The sequence below is a fragment of the Uloborus diversus genome, chromosome 6 (genome assembly GCF_026930045.1).
Source record: "Uloborus diversus isolate 005 chromosome 6, Udiv.v.3.1, whole genome shotgun sequence".
NCBI lineage: Eukaryota > Metazoa > Arthropoda > Arachnida > Araneae > Uloboridae > Uloborus > Uloborus diversus.
In genome coordinates this window covers 70,373,714-70,390,931 of record NC_072736.1, presented here as the reverse complement: position 1 = coordinate 70,390,931, position 17,218 = coordinate 70,373,714, and the positions used below count along the sequence as shown (strand labels likewise).

Sequence of the window (17,218 nt, the reverse complement as noted above, 5' to 3'; positions counted from 1 at the left end):
GTTTTTAATGAAAAAATTGTATTTTTCTCTAAAAAATATGCAAAGTTTGACACTATTGTGCAAATTGTACAAACTTATTACTTATAGTACTTAATTTAATACATATTATCCTTAAAACTGGTAAATAAGCCATTTTTTATTGAATTTTTGAATATCATAGGTTCCAGGTTCTATTTTGATGTGATTTTGGATACCATCCCTTTCACGAATTTTTTTTTTTGGATATCATCCAGGGCTCATTTTCCTCCTATTATTCCTACTTTTTCCTACTTAAGTAGGAATTGTACTACTTTTCAGCAAAAATTCCTACTTTTCAGAAAAAAATCTTACTTCTCCTATTTTTTAGCATGATTTTCTTTTACAATTTAACTTGAAATGCCTTCAAAAGACTTTGAAATTGATGTGATTTCAAAAAATTTGCATTCAGAAAATGAAAATTTGTTAATTGTAAATTGTTTATATATAATATTGAATTTATTTCAAAGTTATACATGCTTGCAATATTCTTTTTTTTTTTGCTGGCATGTAATGTTAGTTATTATTTTTGAATTTCAGTTTGAACTATAGTCAAAAAACTGAATCCTCTCCCACCTTTTTTTTTTTTTCCTGTCACATTTTCGTAAAATTCAAGAGTTTTGTAAAATAGATATAATTTTCAGTATGGAAGAATAAAGTTCAGTTAAATCAGAGAAATAAAACTTTCTTTTTATGTCAAAAAGTTTTAAATACGATAAGTAACATTTAAAGCACAATAAAATGCTGCTAAATGGTTATCATGTACCCAGTACCTCTCTTGCCAGAAACCAAAAAAATTCCTATTTCCTCAGTCAACATTGATTTTGAAGCTGGCGCTTTGCAATTGGACAAAAAAGAAATAAACAATTTAAAAAATAAAGCTAATTAGCTCGAATTTGTTTCAAACGAATTCAAAACACATATCTCGCAGTTAAGAATGAAATAGAAACATTTCAAAAGCAAACTTAATTAACGTGTTTGGGTTGGTCACTTGATGCGATTATCAACATGTTTGGGTTGTTCGGTTGTTCGCTTGATGGGATGGTCAATAATTGAAGCAGCTTTCAACTTAAAAAAAAAAATAGTTTTTTATCTTACCTTTGGAACATGCCAAGTTGGCAAAAAAGCGTCCAACCTTTTAGTATATACTTTACTAAAAAGGTTTTGAGAACACGCTAATGGTTCCCTTGCTGATAATCATTCCGAACTTTTAAGTGTTTTTTATTAGCTAATTTTTTTATTTAGCGAATTTTTTTAACATTTGTACATGATATTTGTGATGATTTGGCATGGTAGTTGCAGCAAGATTTTAGAAAACATGCCGAGAATTCTTTCTCGGAGTGATTTTCAGATGATTTTGATAACTGAGGCTCTTGGCAAACAATGTACAATTTTTTCAAAAGGATCCTTAATGTTTTAATTGATTTTTCTGCATTTCAATCTCTTATGAATAACCTTCTGTTTCTATGCTAAAATCAAACACAAGCTTCGCTGAAAATTGTTTGTTATGTTTGAAGTTTGTCATTTTGTATCTTGTAAATATATCAATTATTTTGATAGTTGGAAGTTATTTTGGTTTCTACTACTTTCAGTTGGCTTATTATTGTTCCCATTTCGGCAATTATTTTATTTTCTTAAGTTTTTTTTCGGTTAGGAAATTGTTAGTACGCGTTTCGTTTTTAAGAAAATACAAATTATCAATCAATAATACCACTTATTTTTTATTCATTTTCAAAATAAAACATATTTTAATGGAACCCCCCCCCCCCCCCTCGCATATTTGTATTTGATTCTGAGACGGTTCTAAGAAGCAGTAAATGCATATATCTTACTATAGTGCATTCAATATATTCTATGAAAGCAAAAATAAATAATATTAGAGTTGTGTATATTTTTTCTGAAACACGTTTTAAAAAATGCGTAATTAAACAAGAAACTAGTCCTTAAAAAATAAAATGAACTCCTGCGAAACTCCTTAAAAACTCCTTACTTTTAACTTTCAAAGTTGAGTATGAACCCTGTTAGCTTGTTTTATTATTTTTTTTAATAACTAAAAAATTGATTACTTTTGTTTTGTTAAATGATATACTTATTTAATTTTGCAATTTTGATTTTAATTATCTGATTTTTGGTTATTACAGATTTTTGAGGAAAAAAAATTAATTTCGACAATTGAGCACCTAGCATTTTACCTAAAGTTTTTTTTTACTATAAATTTGAATTATATATAATTTTATAAAATTGAATTTATAAGAACAGTATATAACTTTGAATTAACGATTTCCTCATTTTTAGAGACGTACCGAGTAGCACTTTGGCCGAGTAGCCGAGTACCGAGTACTCGGCCGAGTACCGAGTTACCGAGTACTCGGCCTTTCACTACTCGGCCGAGTTACCAAGAATCAATTATGTTTTAAGAAGAACCACCGACACACATGTGATGAATTTTGAACCTATTGGAATAGTAGTATAAACCTCCTTGTCCATATAATGATTTTTAAAACTAAATTCCTGCTGAAATTTAATTACGCATTATATATATACAATTTTGTTTGTGTCAAAAATTTTACAAAAAAATAATTTTTTAAATTTAAAATAAATAAATAAAAGGTATGATTAATCAAGTTGGAATTAAAACAAATTACAGTAAAATCCCTCTAATGCGGACACTAACAGGACAAATTTTTTTTCTGCAATATAGAGGTGTCCGCAGGACAGGGGTTTAATAATGTTATTTGCATTGGAACTGGGGAATTAAAAATTGTCCGCATAAGAGGGGTGTCCGCTAGGAGGGGTTTCACTGTATACCAATCAATTATAGTTCTAATCTGCCAAACATAAATAATTTTTAAAAGCAGATAAAACAAATGTGCAGGAACACTCCAGACACATGTTTCTGCCTCCCCCCCTCCCCCCCCCCCCCCCCCCGTTACAAGGAACGCCTTTTTCAGTGCATAACATGTGAGCTAAAGAATGTAAAGACATTCAACAAAAAAATACGACTTTTGTCGGATGCCTTTAAATCTACGAGCCCCCATTTTGTGCATTGAAAAAGGAATTCCTTGTAATGCCAAAACACGTGTCTGCAGAGTTCCTGCACTGTACTTTTAAGGTTGTTTTATTTTTTAAGCAAAGGTATTTTTACTTTTTTTATAACTAATTTTTGTTTGTAGCAAAAATCCATTTTTAATATAAAAATTCCATATTTTCTATACTTACATTTTTTGCGTAATTTTTAATAAATAAGTTTTATTAACTTTGGGGACATTAAAATAAAGATTTATTCCATTGAAGCATTACAAACTTCATTATTCTCAAAATTTAAATTTGACTTATAAATTTTAATTGTAAATGATTGCAGAATATAATGCTTGCTCTTTTTTTATAAAATTTAGTATCAGTCTTGGACAATATTCAATTTTTTGCAACTACTCGGTATTGGCCGAGTATCTGATCAGAATTTGGCCGAGTACTCGGCAAATTGGCCGAGTAGGCCGAGTACCGAGTAGTTACCGAGTACTCGGTACGTCTCTACTCATTTTAATGATGCATTTTACTGATCCGAATTTGACTCCATTGGATATCTATGCTCCTCGGTTTAAGGATATCATTGATTATAAGCTAAATTTTTCCAGTCCCTTGACAATCATTAAATCGGGGTTACACTGTACATCATTTTCTTTGTCGGCTAAAATAATTAAGTTATACATAACAGGGGTGATTGTGTTTTGATTCTTCTCTGGAAATCCAGTGTGTTCTCTATGCTTTTCCTACTTCCAATTTTCCCCCTTTACCTCCAGGGGTCTGTCCAGGATTTTTCACAGGGTCCGTTTTTTGTGAAAAATCAAATAATTTTGTGAAAAATGAATTAATTTTGTGAAAAACCAAAAAATTTTGCAAAAAAAAATTTTTTTTTTGTTAAAACGAAATTTTAGAATTTATAGATGGCACAAACTGCATCAATTAAACTTAAAAGTTGAGTGTTTTACTCTTCTATGTCGAGAAAATCATTCTGGATTTTTTTTCTGATATTTGGCGGGGGGGGGGGGGGGGCATCGCTCTTTTAAGTATCAATATTTATCTACCATTCTACATTATGTTAAATTATACTAGATATATTTCTGTACAGCACTTAAAATAATTGTAACAAAAATATAAATAAATAAAATAAAATTCAGAATAGGGTTCAGCATTCAACTTTTTGACCCAAGACACTCTTAAAAAACTCAGAATTTGGTTTAAAACTTCTAAATTCCATGATTTTAACAAAAATAAAAAGATATTTCAATTGTTTACCTCTTAACAAAGCGTAATAATCATTAAAAATTCGAAAAATCGGATTCCCATAGCGGATGCAAAGAGATCGCAATTCTCAAAGTGAAGGCATCAAAAGTATAAAAACAGCTTGTAAAAGAAATATTTTTGATAAAATTATTTTAAAATTGCATTTTAGAGTCCTATAATAAACATATCATTAATATCTGTGGACACAGTTGACCCAAAAAATAAAATGAAATAAACCATCTATTTAGCATTTTAAGTTTTGACTCATAACAGAAAATGGAATTTTGCTTTAAAAACTTGAAATGATAGTTCTAACAGAAATAAAGAGACTTTTCATTTATTTGAATCCTAATAAAGCGAAGTTAGCTTGAAAAAAGAACAAAATGATTCTCATATCGGATGTTAAAAGATTGCATGTTTCAAAATGTAGACATCTAAAGAAAAAAAAACGGTAATTAAAAGAGTTTATTTAAAGTTAATCATCCTTGTTAGCATCGAAAAATCAAAACCCATATAATTTTCTCCCAAAATAACAATTAAACATCGCACCCTAAAAACCCTAAAAACGCAAATATTGACAAGCTGGCAAAATGATGAAAATGTTTTCTAATCAAGTCCTTATAAAGGTTCAACGCCAGATGCTAAGTGGTGATAATTTAAAAGTTGGTAACACTATCTGAAGCGATCATATTTTTTCCTCACCCTTACTATCCCTTTGCAGTTCTAAGTTCATTTCGCAGATATATATTATTATTGTTTATTAAATCATGAGCAGAGAAAAGTGCTTACCAATGCCTTTTCAGAAAAGTTTACAAAAACACCGCTGCTAATTAGCTGTGATAAAACAAACAACCATTATATTTATTTGGCAGTAGCCATTATTTATCGCTTGCAGGAGAATTCCAAGAGTGCCGATTTTTTTTTCTTTCAAAATTAGCTGATTTTGTATAAGCTGATCCCTCTTTTTTGACTTAAAAAAAGGTTCCAAAAATTATCCGTTTATACACTGAAATATGCGTTATTTTGCTTTCAGATTTGCTCTTTCAATAAACAATTTGACAGATCTGATCTTGTTTATCAGAATTTTGTGAAGGGTCCGTTTTGTTTGATCGGGATTTTGTGAAAGGTCCGTTTTGTTTGATCGGAATTTTGTGAAAGGTCCGTTTTGGTTGATCGGATTTTTGTAAAGGGTCCGTTAACGGACCCAAATATCCTCTGGCCAGACCCCTGACCTCAAATGTTCAAAATTACTACTTTAGTACGGTTGTGGGGGCTTGGAACAACTCACCGGAAGAGGCTGTAATCAGCAAAAGAGTAAATAGCTTAAGGAGGGTCATTGACCTAAATAAGGGTTTAATAAATTGACTAGGACCTGCCTAGCCTGGCCCAGTACTTGTTACTAGTCATCACATTTGTATTTATATGCACAATGCAGGGTCTGTTAAAAAGTATTATTAGGAAAGTATAGTATTATTAGGAAAGTAGTAGTATTATATTCGGCTTTTCTTACATTTTGTGCCACTCAAAAACTCTTGTTCGGGTTAAAGCATCATCCCCATAAGCCTGTTTAAGGAGCTCAAGGGTCTCGGACACAGATTTCCTGAGTTTAAAGCAAAACTTCACAGTGTTCCATGCTGGCATGATGACACCATAAAAAACCACAAGTTACGAAATTCCACCTCCTGTCTCAACGCATGCCCACAGGGGACTGAATTCAACTGCGCCCTGAGTGGTGGAGGACCCCTCTACCGAGGCCAACCTGGCAGAGAGGCCTCAACCACTCCGTTGAGGATGTAACGAACCAGTCCCGACACTTATTGAACAGATCCTGTAATTTGACTCAAGCAACTATTTGAAAATAAGAAATTGTATGCATATTGAAAGTAATTGTTGTACAATGTACATATGTATATTTAAGTAACAGTGGTCTTAGTTTTAAAAATTCTCCCCCCCCCCCCTCTCCCCCCCATTTGCTCTTTGTAACTTTCAGGTGATTTTTCATGAACTAACAGTCACACTTGAATATCATTGACTTTCCAACTTTAAATTCTATTTAACAATTATCCCATTTGTTAACAAAACATAACTAGTTTTGTCATGATGTATGTCAACTTCTAGTGAATCTTTTCAATTTATAAATATGGCTCTTTGAATCAGAACTTGTCTTTTATTGACTATATCAAGTTAATAACAAATAAATACCTTTGTGCTTGAAAATTAAATGAATGAATTACAAACATTTTAATGCACAAAAATTGCAAATTGCTGCAGACGCGTGTTTCGAGGTTACAAAGAACGAAAGGAAAGAAAGAAAGAAAGAATTTGAGAAAAATGCTGCGGAGTGACCAACATGGTCACCTAAAAATTATGCAAAAATTACCGAATATAGTGCTTTGCATTAACTTTAGTAATGCTGAGGTGGAGGGAGTGGAGTTCCAGGAAAGATATTATACGAATGAAGAGCATGTCTTTAAAACGAGACACACTTGAAGCAAATTTGAGAACAGAATTTAATGACCAAAAAATAGCCAACAAGGATTTCAGCAAGGATGCAGACTTATAGAGGCAGGCATCCATTAAAGCTGGTCGTTCTAGGTGTCGAAATTTTGCAGAATGATATTAAATTGTTCAAAATGTACGAATTCTTATTTTTTTCTGTTTTGATCACTTGAGTAGATGCTTGTTAATAATGTTGTTTAAAATTCAATAAATCCATGCTTTAAAAAAATATGCAAAACTATTGCGACAGGTTTTTGATATGGGAATTTCGATTACTGTCTTGTGTTTTGTGACAGTCTCGAAGTTAAGACAAATTGATTGGCATAAGAATCGTCAAAACTGGCCGAGACGTTTAGCCTCTTACGATGCCACCTAGAAACCAACATCATTCATACATAGACTCATAAACACATTACCCTCCTTTGCGTTGCTCACGCGCAGTCGGGTAAAAAGACGACTAGATAGTGATTTTTATTGGGTTAAGATACTCTCTTGTATATAAATATATATATATATACTAGAGGACCTGACAGACGTTGTGCTGTTCAAACTTTGTAAATTGAAAAGTTGAAAAATTTCAAAAAACCATCAAGTATTTGAACCATTTTGTTGAAAAAAATAAGTAAATAGAAAATATTTTAAGCTGCTTTGTGTCAGAATGTGTATATTTATTACAACTTGATTTACCTAGTGCCCACTGATCAGTTGTTTTATCAACTACTTTTTCTCGCGTACTTGAAAGATCGTCATAGATTGTATTTTTTGTTCCTTCAGACATACTCAAAGGATAAAAATAATCCTCACATATAAGGTATAAAAAGCTAACTACCCATCTATAAAAAACGGGAAATCCGGCTGCAACATCCCCCATTTGATAAAGAATAAAACAATCCAATAGATATTGTTTTAAAAAATGATAAATGTAAAAACAGTTCTCTGAATAAGCGAAAATCATCCCTCCCACCTTAAGATGTAAAATAAGCCCGTTCTTCAACTAAAATGACTAAACACTCTTTACAAACCAAAAAAACAATTCTTTGCAATTTAAAATATATCACCAAATGAATGAAAAATACAATAAATTACATTAACAGTAGTAAACAAATAATTACACAAATCTATCGTTATAGCCAAACTCGCCAAGCACAAGCAATCACGTTCCTGTAATCCAGCCAATCAGTGAGTGAAGCGAGCTCTGACCAATTAGCGGTCCCATCTTTTGAACAAAAACTTCATATATTTGCCTAATTCGTTCTTTCTACCAAAGATAAAGATCTTCCACTGCACTGATCTGGTGTGTACAGAACTACCCTGTTGTAATTTATCTGAACGAAAATAAAATTTGTTTCATCTTCAAATTCCACTATCTTTTCCTTTTAACTGATTAGTTTGATAATCCTTAAAGTATTCTTGCCATGATACCAAAACGCAGATGGATTTGAACCGAGAAACAAATGTTATGTTCGGTACTTTCCGATCATTTGGTTAGGAAATCCAAAAGAACCGTTCCGGTCACATGGTTTAACTACAACAAAAAACACGCGTTTTGCGTGTACCTAGTGAAAGAAACTCAATTTCTTCCAGTACTTTACTTTGAAATATATCACTGGACCTAAAATCGTTGCTTTTAAGAAATGAAGGCTCTCTCTCATTATCACAGTAGGAAATGTCATTACAAAAAGTAGAGCTAGCTTTCTTATTGTACTTTGGCAACGGGTTAAATATTTATTTCAGTTCTCCTTCAACAATAGGTTAAAATAAATATTTATCATTTGGGAGATAAAACCCTCCAATGTTTAAATTAATTAACAAAAATGTTTCCGATTCGACCATCGCGCTTCGATACCATGCTTGCCACAACTTAATTACACACAAAAAAAATTGATCAAAATCAATCCAGCCGCTTAAAAGCCTTGTGGTGACCGCACAAAGGATTTTTATCCTATTAAGATATAGAGAGAAATAAGTGTGTGTTTGGCTAACAAAATTTTGAAGTGGGTTACCAAAGTTTTTGGTATTAGTAGCTGCTGCTACCAAAGAAAAATACCAGTCTACAACACTACAAGCACCCCAGAAGGAGCCAGTCTGGGCCTGAGCAGGACTAGAGGTCATTGTTTTAAGCTATTCAAATCTCCAGCTAACCTGGAAATTTGGAAAAATTACTACTTTAGTTGGAACAGCTTACCACAAAAGGTTTTAGTTAGATAACCTTAAGCCAAAGAGTTGGATAGCCTTGATCTTCATTGGGGACTAATAAGTTAACTAGAACCAGCCTAGCTGGACCCAGAGCCAGTTGTTGGACGTCACATTTGTGTATGAGATTTCCTTTTCTTCTATTTTTTAAGATCATTTTAAAGTGTTAGAAATTAGATGTACAGTATATTCACTATAATAAAATTCACTATTTAACCTCTTCTCTAAATGCTAAAAAAAATTATTTTGTAATTTTATTTTTTTCTTTGGATTTTCTCTAGCCCTTCTTGAATCAGCAGAAATTAGAACCTTCTGAAGGCATTAGTTTGAAATTAGCTAGCAATTCACCTGGTCCATATGTATATGAATTTGATTTACCTCAAGAACTATGTGGTCGCTTGATCGGAAGACAGGGCAAGCACGTGAAAAGTATAAAAGAGAGGACCAATTCAAATGTGTTTATCAAAAGACATCCTTATGATCCACAATTAAAAACAGTTGTGGTAGAAGGTATATGTTCTTTAGTAATGATTATATCTTACTATGTTAAAAATTTGATTCTATTTCAATTATATTGCTTAGCTTTTTATATGAAATTAATTTTTCTGAATGTGTTTGCCTGCATGTGCTTAATTTTTACAACAAATTTGTTTGTTCTGATTTTCTTGAATTCATTATTGCTTGATGTTACACTAAATGTGTTATTTAATATTTTCTCCATTCAAAGATTGTTAAATTGCTCTCTACAGCTTCATAAAAATAGATGATACAAAAAAATAGTGAATAAATATGAATGTTGAGCTGATATTAAAAATAAACTATGCAAATGAAGGACTTAGGGTTCCATATCAGTTCTAATTGCTGAGGAAAGGAACATCCCTCATGTATCAAAGTATCATTTTTTATATTATTAACTTATTAAAAGTCGTTGGAATTCATATTTGTAATGATATTTTTACTAACTGCAGTTCAAAAGATTTTAATTATGAAATTGACTGAAAAATAAATTTTCAGCAATTAAAAAAAGTAATTTTTTGGCCCAAAGATTTCAAATAAAAAAACAGGGCTTTTATTTCAACCATTGATTTTGCTGTGCAAAACATTAAATTATAAATGCATGAAAAAAGGAACATTTTTTTTAGCCCACATTTATTTTTGTTTATTTTTATATCTATTTAAAGTATATTGTTAAGTAAACAAGCTTAAAAAGAACTGGTTATATTGTATATTTTTTTAGTTCATGCCAGTGTCGCCATATTTTAAGATTTTTTAAATCATCCTTTTAATCACTCAATTTCTATATTTTTATTGTTATTTTTTCACCTTGTTAGTTTGGTTTGGAAGTTATAGAGGAATTTTATGCAAATTTGTTGGATGCTCAATCCATTTACAGGCGTGTGGCATTTTTATGCATCTATTTGCATTTTATTCTCGTAATTTTTAACTTTGGATTTAAGTTGTGAAATTTAAGAAAAAAGGAACCCTTACGTATGATAATATAAAGTATCAACTTTCAAAAAAATTTGCTTTTGAAAAGTAATTATTTGTACTTGTCTTGTTGCAGTTGTGGCTGTACGGTCTCTCTAGCAACATGTACAAATCATTATTTTGAAAATACAAGAGATGATGCTTCATATTATGATACATAATGGTCCCCAAAATACATTGTAACTAAAAGAAGTTTAAAATTGGGGGGAATAAAGTGAAAATATATGCATAAAGTAAAAAACGGGGCTGTAAAAAGGACAGCTTTTCTTTTTAAAAAAAAGCTAGGCTGGCCGATCTTTTATGTCCTTTTTAATTATGTAATTTGCATTTATACTATAAATTTTAATAAGGTAACCAATATCAATTGCAGTAATAACATAATAGCTTTTCTAAGAGTAAAATTATAAAAGGGATATATACACAAAAACTGCAAATCATTTCTAACATTCAAAATCCTTACGCTTTTATTGGATGGTCTTCCTCCTAAGCCGGCATCTTTTACATTGAAAAGGGCTTCCTTTATAGCCATAAAACACTTGTGTGCAATAATTTGTTATTTTTTGTGCCTTATTATTGTTGTTTTTACCAATCTTGATCTCTATTTGTGTAAAACATAACTAAATTCTGCATTTATATAAAAAAAAATCCTAACTTAGATTTCTGCTGCTATTGTGAAACAATGTGATAAAAACATACCATTTCTCATTTGAAATTGATAATTTTATTAAAATATTGCTTAAATGAAGCTTGCAGTAAAGAGGTACATTTGAAGAATTGTTTCTAGATACATATTGCAGAAGGAAAATTAAAAAAAGATTTTTCTGAGTGTGGGGTGAAAAATAGAAACATCTCTATTTTTATATTGCACAATGTTGATTAACAACTAATTTTTAGTCCTGTTTCAGGGAATCCTCCATTAATGCAGTAGAAATTGCATTACATAAATATTATATCAATTTTAATTAAATTAAAAAAGAAGTTCTAAAATAATATTTTTCTTTAAAAAGCCATTTTTCCTGATAAAAGCCGGCTTTTTTCAAGCAATTTTTACCAGAAAAAAGCAGAAAGACTTTTGGTCTGGCTGAAACCAGACAGCCCTTGTAAAAATCATTTGCAAATGGATTGAGCAAGGAACAAAATATAACCAAATTAATACAGATTTCCAGAACAAAATCTTAGAAATTTCGAAAGAAATTGCTTGTTAGGAAAAATAACTTAATGATTTTTCTGTTTAGTTAATTACTATGCTTAATCATCTTACTAAAGCAACCCACATACTGTTTTATTTTCCACTTTTCCAATCTTTTTTACACTCAGCTCAAAGTAAGGTGTTTTTTCTTTTTGTTCTGCCATTATTTAAATTAGTATTTAGTAGAATTGTGTTTGGAATATTTTTTTAATTATTCATGTTTTTGTATAAAGACTCATATTTACTGTGAAAAAGAAATATGTATAAATAGTGTGTCCTTGTATATGTTTTTTTTTTTTTTTTTGTCTACCATTCTATACATTTTTGCATCACTCAATCACTCATTTAGTGGTCCTTTTGTACCAAAAAGTTACATTCATCTAAAGAAATCGTAATTATTTTAATGATGTTAAAGAGAGGTTTTCTAAAAATAAACTGTTAAGAATTATTAAAATGTTCATTTAGATAGAGCTTTAAGATAGTTATTTTAAAGCTGTATGAAATATTTGAAAATCAATGTTTATTTTTTGTATTTTTCTTCTTTATGTTTGGTAATTTTGTGTGATTTTCTTATTTCTTATATAATGGATAAAAACGTATTTTATTCATTTATTGTTTTCATTTCCATTATTCCTTCTTTTCAAAATCAAAAACTTCAAAGTAACAATAGTTAAGTTCTTTCTACAAGCAAACTGTTCATTATATTTTGTTTTGTTAAACATTTATTGATGAAATGCTCAGGACTTCATAACATTTGATATTCCTCACTTTTCTAAGTCAAGTCATTTATTAAAAAATTTCCCATCTTCATGTGTGTTTTATTTATAAGGGTCTTGTGGTCCACCTAAGGTTAGAATGGTATTGTCATTGCCATTGTAGTTTCTAAAATCCAAAATACTGGGTCGGCAAGAAACAAGTTGCCTACTTCAGAGGGATCTAGAATTATTTCTGTTAGTCAAAATGAGACGAAATTTGAACTACAGACACTTTAAAAGCATTTATTTTTGCCTGGCTTTAATTTTTGCAAGTCTGTCATTAGTGTAAAAATGTAAGCCTTTCAAAATGTTTTTGTCTTTGGACTTTCAGTTCTGGTCATCTAAAATTCACGAAATTTACAGCCCATGAAAATAAGTCCTTTTACGATAATTCAAATGATGTGTTAAGTTTTAACTGAGAAAGCACCAAAAGTTGGCTCTGTATGCAGAAAAACATTCAATGTGTTATAAATAATTAATAATCTATAATTGGCAACATAAAACTGTTCAATTTGGCCCTCACACTAGTGATTCAGCTCGACCTAAAGGAAAGCATGGTCTTCAACTTTTAACAAATTCACTTCAGTGGTAGAGAATTTGGAACTCCGATTATTGAAGTTTTTCGGATCAGATCAGCGGTTTCTTGAGTCAATAAAAAGATCTTTTTTCTCTAATTATTAAATATTTACTCCACCGGTTGGTAATTTTTTGAACTAAATTTCTGTACTTAATAACTGTCAAGCACATCATTTGAATTACAGTCAAACTCCGATATAACGACACTGTTGGATCCGTATATATAGTGGCGTTAATAGAGTTTGGCTGTTCATCGTATTTTAAAGTGCAAGGTTACAAAAAATGTAGAATAGTAACTTTAAGAAATATGATCACAGGGGTCTGGCCAGAGGAAATTTGGGTCCGTTAACAGACCCTTCACAAAAATCCTGATCAACCAAAACGGACCCTTCACAAATTTCTGATAAACAAAAACGGATCTTTCACAAATTGTTGATTGAATTGAAAGAGCAAATCTGAGATCAAAATAACACATATTTCAGTGTATAGAACCGAGAATTTTTGGAACTTTTTGAAGTTAAATTAGAGGGATCAGCTTATACAAAATCAACTAATTTTGCAAAAAAAAGGACTTCTTGTGATGCTCCTGCAAGGGATAAATAACTATTGCCGAATAAATATACTGCTTGTCCCCCCCCCCCTCTTTAAAAGAAATTAACAGCTGAAAGTTGGTAAATAATTTTGCTTGTTTTTGTTTCATCATAGCTGCAGGTGTTGTTGTAAACTTCTCTGAGAAGGCATTGGTTGTTTTTAACTTCATGATTTAATAAACAATAATAATAACATAGAGGGTGTTCTGTTTTAACCTGCAAGACCTTTGTTTTCGCAACCGTTAGTCCTAGATGTATACTTCCAATTGCAAAAATTTTCAAAATCAGATGCAGAGTTAACGTATTGAAAGTGTGAAGCAAAGTAAAAATAGGTCACAAAATACAAAATGTGACTTTTTATATGGACCCTAGGTCGCCTAACTAATATTTAGAGAGATAATCTCCATTGAAAACTATTACTGACACAAAAAATTTGGCATTTGTGCGACCAAAACTCAAGGAGATATTCCATTTCAAAGTTTTAAGAGACCATACAAAAGATGAGTTTGGAACTTATCGCACTTTGAGAAGAATGACAGGTTGCCGAAGTAAGAAAAAGGAGGCACTTGTATTTTTCATTGCAATTCAAAAACAAATGCAACATTTATGCTGTGATAAGTAAAAACACACTAAAAACCCTACAACAGTTTGAAAAATCACTCTATGCACACATCATTTTAAACACTTGTTAACTACAATATTTCCCCCCAAAAGGTTTTATTGACGGCCAGTGAAAGTGTTCTAAATCACAAAATGCTGCATTTCATATCTCGCTGAATATTGGTCGTACTGGTTTCAAACTTTTTGTGTTTGAATATTTTTCAATGGAGATTATTTCCCTAAATATAAGTTAGGGGACCTGGAACCAGTATAAAAAGTTAAATTTTGTGTATTTTTACTTATTTTTATTTTCACTTCAAACTTTCAATATCTTAACCCTGCATCTGATTTTGAACAGTTTTGCAATTGGAATTATACATCTAGGACTAACCGTTGCGGAAATAAAGGTCTTGCAGGTTAAAATGGAACACCCTGTTTATCAGCGAAATGAACTTAGAACTGTAAATGGATAGTTTAGGTGGGGAGAAAATGTGATCCTTTCAGATAGGGTTACCAACTTCATGCTAACAAGGATGATCAACTTTAAATAAACACGTTTATTTACGTTTTTTCCTTAGATGCCTACATTTTGAAAAATGCCATCTTTTTCCAAAAGTAGGGACTCTATTTATATGCGAGTTTTCAATTTTTTCCCGATTTGTCTCTTAAAAGTTGGGGGGTTGACTTATACGCAAGTATATACAGTAGTACTTTTTTCAATTTGTAATTATTCTTCGAGAGAGAATTCCAATATTAACATCATCTTCAAGGATTTCCTCTAGATAAAAATTGGTTTGAGCTTGCATTTCATTAACACGTTGGTTTGAAATTTACGATAAATTTAATTAAAATTAATCTTTTTTTTAATATGTTATCGTTTTCTTTTCAAAATTCATAACAATTATGTAAATATCTGAAAATATTTTCTAATTAGGTTTGCTTTTCCTTTATGCAAACTTTCAAGGTAATACAAAACTGCTAAATATTATCTCGCCAAGCATATAGCTAAAAAGCAAGACAGGAGAAAACACCAATTGCGGTGAAAACAAATTACCATTTGTTATACTAAAAAGAAGAGGTTTTTCTCGAAATTCACTGCAGTTGAGACAAATATTTTTAAAAATATATCATAAAGTATTGCTGCAATTGGTGGTTGGAATGCATACTCATAGCACAGTACAAAAACATTTGTAATTTCTCATGAAATTAACTTTAACAAAAGGACAAATGAGTGATCAATGAAATGGGAAAAAATAAAACATGCTGTATACAAATGCAAGAAAATAAGATTCATCACACCATTCAGTGATAAAAACACCATTTAGTAATCTTTCCGCTACTTTCATTAATGAATATTCTGCAAGTTCGTGCTTTTGAAGCCAAATCTTTACATCAATGGAGTGATTTTGGTACTGTCTCATCAAAAGAGAAATGTTTGCTAAAAATAACAGCAGGTATCTAATAAGTTAAACTGAAAATTCTTAAATTAATGACATTTTATCGTTTTCAGCTAATACCGAAAATACTGGTATTTTACCTCAGCTAATACCAGTATTATGAAATTGCAAAAAAGCCCGAAATTCGGAATACCGGTATTGCAATCACTAAGTATAACAGATAAGGTTGGGAAATGCGTAACACCCAATGTAGAAAATGAATGCATCGCCAAATATGTTTAACCTTTTAACAATCTTATTATTTTCAAGAAAACTCATAATGGTGCGCATTTTTTTGTTCAAGAAAATAATTTAAGTAAAGGTGTTTGTTCTACACAGAGTAGACTACATCCTGGGTTATCCACCATAAACGGGCCACTGGAAAGGCGAATAATGGAGAGGATCCGAGGTGGACTAGGTCTTGCAAAAGGGCGTCAACCTTGGCCTCCAAAGGGCACCAAAAAAAAAAAGTGGAAAAAGAAAGGGGGAAAAAAAAAGATGGTTCACAGGTTTACAAGCTAAAAGGGAAGGGAAGTCGCGCAAAGTTGTGAGCACAAGAAAAAAAGGAAATTGCACCAAAATATTTTTTCAATAAATTAATTTTTAAAAAAGTAATAAATAAAATAAAAAAAATGTTCAGCCTTGAGGGCGCTTGGGCCCGCTGAATACTGAAATACAGATAGAAATCAAATAATGCCATTAATTCATTTTTCATGATCAATTTATTGCTATTGGGGAAATTCCTTTAGAAAGACATGCCAGTAAGAAACCATGTACACTACGGTGGATCGAAAATTTTTTTTTTTTTTTTTGAGAACTTCAAATCGGCCAGGGTGAGGAAAGTTGTCCACAAGGACTAAACAATTACATGTGCAATTTCAAGTTGGTCAGGTAATATCTTCATGCGCCACAAGGCGGTCAAAGATCGTAAATTAAACGTAAAAATGCTTTTTTTTTTCTTCTTCATGAAAACATTGATTTTTAATAACTTTTCAAATCTGTCAGGGTGAAAAAAGGTACCCAATGGGATGAAATACTATGATGTAAAATAACATCACAGTCCGATGAAAGCTTCATGCACCACTTGGCAGTCGAAATTCACGTATTGAACAAAAAAAAGAGATTTTTCGTCATGAAGATGTTAATTTTTAAAACTTTTTAAACTGACCATGTTCAGAAAAGTTACCATTAAATACATTCTTTAAACTAGCAACGAATATGATTAAATTACAAATCAAGTCCTAAAATAGTCTTTTTGTTACGAATGAAAAACGAGCTGATGTGTGCATTACATGACATCCTTTTACTCCAATTTAATGTCATTTCCCCATTACTGCCAATTTTAATGTGATTCTATAGTTTACTCTCTAAATATCACCAACAGTGGCCAAATTAAAACCAGACTTTTTTTTTTAAATTGTCAAGTTGGCGACAACTTGGAGACCAAAAAACTGGCGATATATCGCCTAGTGTCCTCGAAATTAACAATGATTTCCCCCCAAAAAGGGGCAAAAGACCCCTTTATAAACAATGGAATACAACCAAAAGGGGACGTGCACAACTAGACCCCACTAGGAGTCTACGTACCAAATT

At 31.2% G+C, this 17,218-nt stretch overlaps 1 protein-coding gene across 1 annotated transcript in view; it reads left to right on the top strand.

Annotated features, from left to right (window-relative positions):
* The window catches only part of LOC129223742 (A-kinase anchor protein 1, mitochondrial-like), an 82,716-nt gene that overhangs the window by 18,809 nt on the left and 46,689 nt on the right, over nucleotides 1-17,218 (top strand). The window contains exon 3 of the mRNA XM_054858100.1: nucleotides 9,273-9,501. Coding sequence (XP_054714075.1) covers nucleotides 9,273-9,501 — 229 coding nt within the window. The remainder of the gene's footprint in view (nucleotides 1-9,272; nucleotides 9,502-17,218) is intronic.